Source organism: Octodon degus, unplaced genomic scaffold (genome assembly GCF_000260255.1).
Source record: "Octodon degus isolate 3935 unplaced genomic scaffold, OctDeg1.0 scaffold00056, whole genome shotgun sequence".
NCBI classification, from domain to species: Eukaryota; Metazoa; Chordata; class Mammalia; order Rodentia; family Octodontidae; genus Octodon; species Octodon degus.
The window spans coordinates 12,013,505-12,024,767 of NW_004524632.1; the positions used below are offsets into that span (position 1 = coordinate 12,013,505).

The window sequence follows — 11,263 nt, forward strand, 5'->3', positions numbered from 1 at the left end:
CAGCGGGAGAGGTGTGAGGTTCGAACTCCAGCAACCTGAGGCTGACAGCTTTGTGGAAGCAGCCACTTAAAGGCCTGAGCTAGGGCCAGGCCCCCACACCTTTAAGTCTTAAAGGACAGTAACCCTAATTTATACTCACTATGCAGCCCAGGCTAGCTTGAAATTCTCACCCTCCTGCCTCCGCCTCCTGAGTGCTGGGATAATATGTTGTACCACCCCATCTTGCTGTGCATAATAACCTTTATTTTCCCCCTGTATTTTTTAGGGAAGGGTCTACAGGGTGTTCAGGGTCTCACTACTAGATCTGACTCTTACTGATTCTTCTGTTTACAGCCTCCCAAGTACTGGGATTACAGGTGTGCGCCACCACAGCAGGCTCAGGGATCAAACCCCCGGCCCCTGCGCACACTTGCACGCACCTTAACCTGCTGAGCTATGTGGCTGGCCCTATAATAACCTTAATTAAGCTTGCTTATCCTTTAATTTTATAATAGAGACACACTGTAATACCCCGTAAAGTAAGTTCCATGGTCAGTCTTTAATTTTTAAATTTTTTTTTTTAATTTTGAACTATATATAGTTCAGGCTGGGCTTGAGCTTACTATGTAGCCTAGGCAGGCCTCAAACTGTTGGTAATTCTACTGCCTCGGCTACCCCAAGTGTTGGGATTAGAGGTGTGCATCACCACAGCTAACCTAGAAAGTTAACATTTTGTGCACTGCAGTTTTCTTTCTTGTTTGTTTTTTTGAGACAGGGTCCCTGGCCTTGAACTCATTTGTTGATCCTCCTGTCTCAGCCTCTCAAATACTGGAATTACACGTATGTGCTACCATGCTCAGCTAAACTGTATTTTCTGTAATTAGTCCTATTTATTTACTTGACAGGATCTCACTGCAGTTCATGCTGGTTTAAAACTGTAGCCCAGGCCTCAGTCTCAGTGATTTTCCTGTCTCCAGCTTCCCAAGTGCTAGGGCTCTGGGTATGTACCACCACACTCAGTATTAGTCCCTTTTTAAAAAGGCACAGTGAAAGAATCAACTCAATATTTCTATAGTAAATTTCTCCTTTAGAACTGAGTTTAATTAGTAATGAACAAAAAATCCCTCTCAAATGTTATTCTTGAAACATCCCACCCATTTTGAAAACAAAGGCAAGCCAAGCTGTGGTAACTGTCATCAGCTCTCACAGACTCATGGCTTCTTCTGGAGTGGGGACGGGTGCTTGCTAGATAAGTGCTTCATCGGCAGGCTCCACCAAGCCCCTTAGTAACACCTGCAACTGCCGCCACCATCTGACCACCTGTGCACTAGCCAGGGTGGTTTCAAGGGGTACTCACGGAATCGTCCCAACAGACCACTCTGGAGGCATTAGATCTCTAGGTCTGACTGCGGCAGCGGACAGGGAAGAAGTACAAATGAGACCTGCTGTACCACACCTCACTGATGATGGAAAAGTATGGGCTGTGGAGGTGGGCGTGCCCTCACGGAAGGGTGTTTGTGCACCTTGTACTTCTGCCTCAGCTCTTCTGTATCTTCCTTTTCCACTTCTAGGACACGACGCCGTTCGGTAGCATCTTCGGCATAATCGAGCTTTACAAAAACAGATAAGAGTTAGTTTTTATTGCTAAGGATCCCCAAGAGATTAAATATGAAAAAGTCATCAGCACAACTAACGCTGTCTGTCGTGTGTCTTGCTCAGGCCTCCCTCGCTGGAGTGCTAGTACCCTAGGAGAAGAGCACATGGAAGGGTCAACCCTCGCGTGCTGGCGGCTCCTTCTGATAAGACCTGAATTCTACGCTCACAGAAGTGATGCAGGGGAAATGGAGAAGACACAGCACAGCTGACAGCTGGTACTGCAGATGACAGCTACAAGCAACTCTCCAGGTAGAGCTTCCAGCATGGCACCTGTCCCAGGAACAGAGCAGCACTGAGGCTGTGTCACCATGTATGATGTGGCTTTGCGGTGTCACCTGCCCATGCTCATGCCACTCGACTTCTTTACATGCCAGTGCCAACAGGGAAACTGTGAGCACCCTAGGGGCCTCCATACACACAGCACTAAATGGGAATGTAAAACACACTTTTTTTTTTTTTACTGTGCAAAGGAAAATAGCGAAACTATACTCCACCAGGTCAGTGTTTTCTGAATTCAGCGCTAAAGCCAACCCTAGATAATCTGTAAACTGAGAAGACCCACTTACCTCCATCTCCATGCGGCCCATGCCCATGACATCATACTTGACAACGATGGGGATCGGATCAGTTCTCCCTGTAACAGGAACACATGGCCAGGGTCAGACGCAGCCGAGCCAACACTCACAGTACACATTAGGCTGGGTGGTTAGAGATCTTGCCTTGGAGTGCAGAGACCAGAAAGCTACAGTGAACCAAACACAGCCATTCTCACAGCTTACACACAGCCGCTTCGTCCTGGCTTGCCAGTGACGCTGTGCTGAGGGCCCTCACAGGGGGCAGGGCAGGTCCTGAAGACCAACTCAGTGGGGCAGAGATGCAAAGTGGTGCTGAGTGGCACCAGGAGGCTTTTATTAAAAACCTCAAAAGTTCCTTTTTAAATGATTCCTGAGTAACTGCTCAAGAATCACTTCACTCCATCCATTGACATCCTCCCCAAACTCTGAAACCCCTCAACTGACAGGCTTAAATGGAAAAGCTGTCAAGTATTAAGCAGTAAAACTCTGGAATTATACACATATCAGCAGGTTTAACTTTTTGATGCCCCCGCCCCCCAGAACTGGGGATTGAACTTACTTATTTTACTGAGCTATCTCCCTGGCCCCCTTTTTTTTCTTTTGAGACAGGGTCTCACTATGTAGTTCAGGCTGGCCTTGAACTCACTTTGTAGCCCAAGCTGGTCTCAAACTCACAGTGATCCTCCTGCCTCAACTATATTAGTCCCTAGTCCTGAGATTACAGGCATATCTGAAGGTAAGTAAAAATTGACACTTGTCCTTATGGAAAAAAGCAGTTTTACTTTTAATCTGGTGCTCCAGATCCCATTTACCACAGTGTATTTAACAGTGGCTGTGGTTATCAGTAAGCTGTGAAAAGGACTTGTTGCGAAGAAAATTGACTTTAAACTAATTGATCTATGCTGGAGAATTTTTAAATAAATATATATTTAATCCACTCATAACCAGCCAAACAAAGCAAAATGGGGCAGACAAGCACTTTACTACCACAGCTGTTTTACATCACAACTTGCGAGGGGTATTGTGATGTAAGCCCACTGAGAAGGGACTTACCTTACCACCGTGTGCCTTTCATGAGAAAACAGGGTTTACTTCCCTCATTCACTCAGGCTGGTATGAACAATTGGTTTTTGTTGTTATACACACATTAATATTATACCTTTGGGCTAAAAGCTGAGTTTCATCAGACTAAATCTCAAGTATTATCTGCACCCCCCCCATCATGATCATGACTGTTTGTGGCCTGCAGAAAAATAAAAAAACTTATCCAAAATGGCCAGTAACCATTTGCATCCGGTTGCTCTATATTTGCAGGATTAAACTTCTGTCTTTAAAACACAATGAAAAACAAATTCAGAAGTTTATTTACTTATCACCAATATTGCATTGCTTTTAAAAAGGTAATGAGGAACAATTAGCATAATTTAAAAATCTGTTTAAATAAAGATATCTGGGGGGGGGGCTGGGGCTCTGAGCACAGCCCTTTCAGGGTACTACGAGGCTGCCCAGCAAGCAGCAAGACTGTGAGCTGCCTCATGCCCAATGGTATAATAAATCCGCAGTGACTGCAATCTTTAGCAAAAGGACCAAATTAAAGACAGGTTATAAAAATGACTTCCTAGGTGCAGTATCACTTTCATAACGTCTCAGTCAGGGATTTACTGGTAAAAACAAAAGGTCCAATGAAGGAATTGAAAAGAAATATCCGATTTACTTTCTTTTTGATATTATTTTTGTTCTGCGAGAATTTGTTCTGTAAAAAGAACATTTGGTACAAATTTTTTACCTTTGTAAACCCCTGTTATAAACTGCATTAGTACTTTTGCCCTCTAAGGCAGTCAGTTTTAAAAATGTACTTATAAATTGCAGTAGCAAGTGCTAGTGCCCACAACATTGGGGAAATCAAGTTTTTGACAGTATTAGGATTTAATGTTTTAACTGATTTCTAACACAAACAGATACATCCCTTCTTAACAGTACCCTTCAATGAACAAGGGTCAGACAAGTTGCAGAAGGAAAGGAAAGGAAAATGAAATAGACCAAGCAGAAGGATGAAGGCTACAACAGAGAAAGGAAGCCTAACATATTGGTGCACTGATGACAAAAGAGGAATTCAGTCTGAAAATAAAAAATTACCACTGCTAAGTTTACCATCACCACAACAAGTCCAGGGTCATAATGCTGCAAAAAAGAAACACCATTTGTTAGGCAGCAACCATAAGGGCGGGCAACAGGCCTTCTAGCAGGCAGGCAGACTAGGGCTGGTACCAGGGGTCTGTCCCTCCCCCGTCCCAGCCAGGACCAAGGAGAGGGTTCCTGAGGGAGTAGCTGTCTGCTAGTGTGCTGCTGCCCAGAACAGGAACAACTCCCCTTCAGGTGCACAGGGCAGGGCCAGGCGGGGCAGTGGGTTGTTGCAGAGAACTACTGACCGTTTCTGACCTCTGCTCTATTCACCTGGGGAATTAGGGTTCAGGGCCTAAGATGAAACTTTTCCTTGGTCACGTTAAAGACAGGATCAGATCAAGCGGGCAGTGATCAATCAGCCTCTCTAAAAGAACCCTAGGAAGTAGGGGGATGATGGTGCTTGAGGACCACTCTAAAAAACTGTCAAACCAAGGTACAGAAGGCCCCACTGTGGTGAGCTTTTAGAGATCCCAGGTTCACTGCCACCACTGGCCTAGCAGCCTCAGTGCAGTTGTCCTGAAGGAGCAGCGGCTTCCTCTTCACACAGACTCCACAGGCCTAGTGTCTTCCTGCCAACCTTGGCAGGAGGGCGCCTCAGAAGCCGAAGAGAGCAGCTGCAGCCCTGCAGCCCCGCACACACCCACTCAGAGAGCCAGCAGGAAGGTGACCAAGAGGAGTCTGGGAGCACACACTACATCACACAGTACAACCCACAGACCTTCCACACATCCTACAACATACCACATACACACTCCACATTGCACATATACCACACATCCCCCCAAACTCCCACCAGATAGCACACACACTGCATACCCATGCCACACCACACATACCCACACAACACACTCTACACCCAAACCCCCAACCTCCCCAAACCAAATGTACACTACACCCACTATACACACCCCCATGTACCCTTACTACACACTGAATACAGCCCCCACAAACATATACACAAACACAGACACACGAAGTTTTCAGTCTCCGATCTACCGATGTTAAGTCCTACATAAAGAAGAGCACTTGAAGACTGAATACTTCTGAATACTGAATACTTCTGAAAAGTACTTCTGAAAAGGGGGGGGGGGCAGCAACAGAATGTAGAGTAATATAAGTTGTTAATATAAGCTGTCTACAAAACTCAGCTTTAAAAAATACTAATGAACTGGGGCCGGGAAGATAGCTCAGTGGAATAAGTGCTTCCCTGGCAAGCGCAAGGGCCTGAGTTCAATCCCTGGTTCTGCCAAAAAATAAAAAAAAATAAAAATACTAATGAACCAAATCCAGGTTCTCCATTTCTTCTTAAGCATGGCAAGTGTTAAGTACGTTAAATTATTTTTTTAAAGTTTTGTTGTGTCACTAGAAAGGAGGCAACTTTGACTACAGCACTAAATTCTCTTCATCAAAGAAAATGGCTTACAGGACCGAGGAGATAGCACAGCAGCATAAGTGCCTGTCAGGCAAGCGCAAGGTCCCACATTTGATCCCTGGTACTGCCAAAGAGAGAGAGAGAGAAAGAGAGAGAGAGAGAGAGAGAGAGAGAGAGAGAGAGAGAGAGAGAGACTTATAGACATTGATTTTCAGATGCTATGACCATACCCCAGCCTGCTGGTGAGGGGGACTAAAATACCAAAACCACAGAACACATGCCAAATCAAGAACATAGCAATATATACATATTTTTTCCCCAGAACCGGGGATTGAACTCAGGACCTTGTGCTTGCCAGGCAAGCGCTATATTCTACTGAGCTATCTCCCCGGCTTCTAACATATCAATATATTTTTTTTCTCCATAATTTTAAACACATCAATATTTTAAAAAACAATAAAAGCAAAAGAATGTGCCGATTTGGATGTAGACACCTGACAGAAAAACTGGTATGCAAACCTTCTATATCAAAACTTTGTTTTAAAAATCAATGGGAATTTAACTGTCTATACTTTTGAAATTATTTGTTTTATGTGCCTGCAAGCACTCTACTACTGAGCTACACCCTTAGTTCTGTCTATATTTAAAAGGCAATCTTACTTCCACCATGATATAAATCCCTAAATGCTGCTGCAACAAGGCTTGTTAAAATGCAAAGGCATTATGATTTATAAGAGGTGAATGAGATCAAACAGGACAGGGTATGGTACATGCCTTAGGTCCAACTACTGAGGAGGCTGAGGTGGGAGGATCACCTGATGGTGACAGGAGGCAACACCAGGCTATCTGCAAAGCAAAACAAAACAAAACCACAACAAAAAAATGCAAGAACCCACTGATTATCCATAGCCAGTCTGTCTCTGAGAACCATCTCTCCATAATAAATTCTGATTCTAAAACAGTTAAGGAAATACCAACCTACAGAACTGGCCCAAGAACCTGACTATAGAGAAATAAAGGGCCAGAGAGATAGCTCCATGGCAAAAATGCCTCACTGGTAAGAGCAAGGTCCTGAGTTTTAGCCCCAGTACTGCAACAAAAACAACAACAAAGACAATCATAATCTGGTGGTCAGTCATGCTAAAAAAGAGAAGACATATGACTTACTTCCCTGTGGAACTACCAGCATTGAAACAAGTGCAATCTGGCCGCTGTGACCTCTGCACTAGTTCCCCAAGAGTCACTCAACACCAGCACCTGTTAGTTCTGGGTTGGGCATCCAGCTCAGTGCAGAGCGCCAGGTAGTATGCACAAGGTCCTGCCCAGGCGGCAAACACACAGAAACCTTAGTCTCTTCCAGCCTCAGGACACTGTTCTAGGCACGAGGCACATAGCACTGATTTAAGACTGATCCTAAAGCAAAACAAAAGGCATCAAAAGGTGGTAAAATTCACTTCCAAAATACCCAAACTGGTAGAAACTATTAACCTACCCTGACATATTGCTTTTCTTTCTTTCTGAGACAGGGTCTCCTTATGTAGCGCAGTGTAGCCTCAAACTCACAGTCTTTCTGCTGTACCCTGACATAGCTCATATTTCAGGTAATTTCAATATGTGAAAATCAAGAGTGGAGAATTAGAAGGTGACCGCTCCCTGCAGTGCCAGTGCAGCAGAACTCTGAAGCCAGCCAGTAGCGCTCTGGTATGCCACTGCATCCACTGAACAGTGACTCCACACAGCTTCAGAGACATGAAGAAAAAGTCTGCTTACAAACTGAAGCTCCAATTCCGCAACATCTCCTAAATATATGCTTGCAAAGGCTTGTTAACAAGGATTGATTTCAAAATCATTCAGGTATTTTTCTTAGTAACTGTAGTATACAACACCTGCTACCTTGTGGAAACACTAATCAGAAATATCCAGCTCAGTAATATATCCAGCTCAGTAATTACACCTTAGAGTGTTACAATTTTCTTTCTTTCTTTTTTGTGGTACTGGGAATTGAACTGAGGACCTTGGGCTTGCAAAGCAGGTGCAAGGGCCTGAGTTCAATCCCCGGTTCCAGGAAAAAAAAAAAAAGACATTTGGACTCAAAATAAAGTTCAAATTATCTACCTCTACAAAAACTACCTTATATTCCTGCCATGGGCTGCTTAGCAACCTACACAACAACCAGGGAAATATAACTTTCAATACAAACAGTGCTAGGGACAGAAGTTTATTTGTGACCTAAAGGAATCTCCATCAGACACTTTACAAAAGTATCACAGTTGGCTTCTCGGGTAAAAAGAGGTCCATTTTATAACAGTAGCCAGTGTGCTAAGGAACAAGGACAGAGACTACAGAGGCTATAAACAAAGAAGGATTACAGAGTCAGAGCATGAGGCCTGGCAGGTCAGCTCCCCAGGATGCTATGAGGTGCAGGGCCCTCAGGAGGGGTGAGAAGACTCACACTATTTTCCCAGAAAAAGAACCTGGCAGAGTTCATGCTTTTACTTCAGGTGAGGCTGAACTAACATCGTATTACTTGCTGAAGCTATCTCATGCTACCTCTATGCTGAGATCAATTTATTTTTAAGTGGCAAAAACAATTTAATCAATATGATTTGGGGGTAATACTGTCCCAAACAAAGCCTAAGAAAAAGAGGGAAAACGAAAAGTCCTTGAAAGCAGGGGGACTCTGAGTTTTCCTTATACCTACCCCCCAAGCAGCCGAACTGAAAAGTTGCCACTGGGTATCGAGGTGGCTAGGTAGCAGGCTGCCAGCAAGTGAATGATCCTAGTGCCATCACTGGAGGGAGGGAGGAAGCTAGCTGCCCCAACTATTTTCTTCAGTGGAAAACTACCTGGATTCGGTTTTTGTGATAATGGCGTTTTGCCAGATGTGGTGGTGCACACTGTGATCCCAGCATTCTGAGAGATGAAGGCTGAGGCTAAGGATCAGAAGTTTGACCCCAGCCTGGGCAACTCAGTGAGACTGCCTCAAAATTATGGAGAACCCCAAGATTTTGGAGAGAGAGAAAGACTCCTCAGATCTGACAGGCCCTCAGAATCCACAACCCTCCTTAGGAGTACCTCCCTCGCTGTTCCAAGACAGAAAACAGAAAGGCTTTCAGAGTAATTCCTGAAACAAGCCCTAAACATTGGCACAAGGAGTGTGGCTCAGGGGTAGAAAGCTACCTAGCATGGGAGACCCTTGGTATAATCCACAGAACACAAACCCGCCCCACCAACACACACTATATTTAACAAGGTTACACTTACCAATTGCAGAGCTGGAATTTAAGCCCAAGTCAAATCTAAAATTAGTTCACAAACTAACAAACCATGGGTCACATACAGGCCAGGCCTGGTGTAAATTCTGTTAACCTCATGTTATTTTAAACTTCCACTCAACATGTACCAGTTCGTTCCTGATTCTTTTTTTTTTTTGGTATTTTAGAGAAGGGTCTATAGGGTGTTCAGGGTCTCCCTACTAGATCAGACTCATAGTAATCTGCCTGCCTGCAGCCTCCCAAGAGCTGAGATTATAAGCGTACCACCTAGCCCAGACTCAATCACTGACTCAGTGTGCCCTGGGGGCAGGGCTGGCACATCAGGCCTGGGGAGCGAACCCCTGGCCCCTGAGCCTGCTTGCAGGCACTTTAATATGCTGAGCTATTTGGCCGGCCCCTAGTTCCCAATTGTTGTAGGTGTGACATTATCCCAAGACTCCCTGGGCAGAGTTGTAGCCCACTGCACATCTGCTGAGCCCCTTGAGGCCATTTTCAGGTCCAGGTCTATGCCTGCCTTCTGTGCTTACCAGTGCCAGTGGATCCCCTTCATGCCCATCTATCTGGTAGGTTCCTACATTACAGGTTTTGGAATACTTTGTAGGAACAGAAAGATTGCATTTGGAATTAAGCCACATTTACACATGCGAAGATAACACAACCTTGTTTTATTTTTTATCTGTGTATGTCCAATTATTTTGATTAGCATTTTTGGGACAGTGCTGGAGATCTGATCCAGGGGCTCTCTACCCTTGAATGATAGCTACTTCTAAACTTTTGAATCTGAGTCTAAGTTGATCAGAGTGATCCTGCTACCTAGTTTGGAATGTGGGGGTTATTTTTCATACATAGTTTTTTAAAAAGTGCTTTTCAAGGGCCGGCCAAATAGCTCAGCAGGTTAAAGCACTGGGGGAGGGGGTTTGAATCCCCTGTCTGCTATGCCAGCCCCACCCCCAGGGCAATCTGAGACAACAACTGAGACTGGGTGTGGTGGCGTGCACCTGCAGTCCCAGCACTTGGGAGGCTGTAAACAGGCGATCACTACATGTCCCATCTAGTTGTGAGACCCTGTACACCCTGTAGACGCTTCCCTAAAAAATACAAAAAAGGGGCCGGGGAGACAGCTCAGTAGGATAAGCGCTTGACGCAAACACAAGGATCTGAGTTCAATCCCCGGATCCCCAAATAAAAAAAAAAAAAAAAAAAAAGTGTTTTCCAGCCATATGTGAAGAAATACACTTGTAATCCCAGCACTCAGGATGAGGCAGGAGGATCTCTGTGAATTCAAGGCCAGACTGGACTACATAGTGAAATGCTGTCTCAAAGCAAACACCATCATCACCAAAAACTGTTTTCATTTATTGTAAAGGGTATTGTTTCTCTAATTCCTCTCTCAGTGTGTTTGTTTTCTGTGTAGAAGAATGCTGACTTTTGGTTATTGACTTTGTAACATGCTATGCTACTGGATTTGTTTATTATTAATTTTAGGAGCTTCTGGGTGGAGGAGGTTGTTTTCCTTTAATAAGATAGATTTCTTACAATACACACAAGGAGGTGTTCTTATTGTCCTTGTATTTCAATTTACTTGCAAGCACAAGGTCCTGAATTCAATCCCTGTACCACCACCACAACAAAAGTCATCAGAATACTTATTTTCCTAGAGACCATGCTTTACAAACCTGGCCAAGGTGGCCCCGGTTGCTAGCTAATATAAACCTATGTGAAGGATATATGCAACTACTAGATGCCACCTGATCTGTGGATGCTATACAAGATGACATGAAAGCAAAGGGAGACCTTTAGACGAGAGGAAGGAAGAAAAGGCAGGAGGGCGAGCAGTGGGGACAGATAAAACTCATTAACCCTATGAGATATGATTAAAAACCACAATGAATGATTAACTTTTGCCATTACTCTCTCTCATAATTCCCCCTCACTTCAGACACACTCATCCCATCATCCGTGCTGCTTTCTGCAGAAGCTCTAGGGTCCTCTTTCCTAAGTGTCTTTAGTTGTGCTGCTGTGGCTGCCTCCAAGTTCTGAGACAATTCAAAATGTTTCCCTTTTATGGTCGCTTTCACTAACTATGGGGAAAGTCAGAAGTCACACAGTGCCAGATCTGGTGACTAAGATGGACGAGGGCACTGTGATGTTGTTTTGAACCTGCCTTTCCTTTGGAAGGCACTCAGCAGCAGCAAAAAAAAAAAAAAAAAAAAAAAAAAAAA

At 44.3% G+C, this 11,263-nt stretch overlaps 1 protein-coding gene across 5 annotated transcripts in view; it reads right to left on the reverse strand.

Moving 5' to 3' along the window:
- The window catches only part of Gpatch8 (G-patch domain containing 8), a 63,151-nt gene that overhangs the window by 28,512 nt on the left and 23,376 nt on the right, over positions 1-11,263 (reverse strand). For 4 of the 5 annotated variants that reach the window (XM_023718197.1, XM_023718198.1, XM_004633828.2 and 1 more), the window contains 2 exons: positions 2,202-2,269; positions 1,503-1,589 (listed from right to left, as the gene is read on the reverse strand). In XM_023718197.1, the coding sequence (XP_023573965.1) occupies positions 1,503-1,589; positions 2,202-2,228 (114 nt within the window). In that variant the 5' untranslated portion in view covers positions 2,229-2,269. Of the gene's footprint in view, positions 1-1,502; positions 1,590-2,201; positions 2,270-4,346; positions 4,392-11,263 lie in introns of all 5 variants that reach the window. The other variant, XM_023718199.1, reaches the window with a different exon arrangement.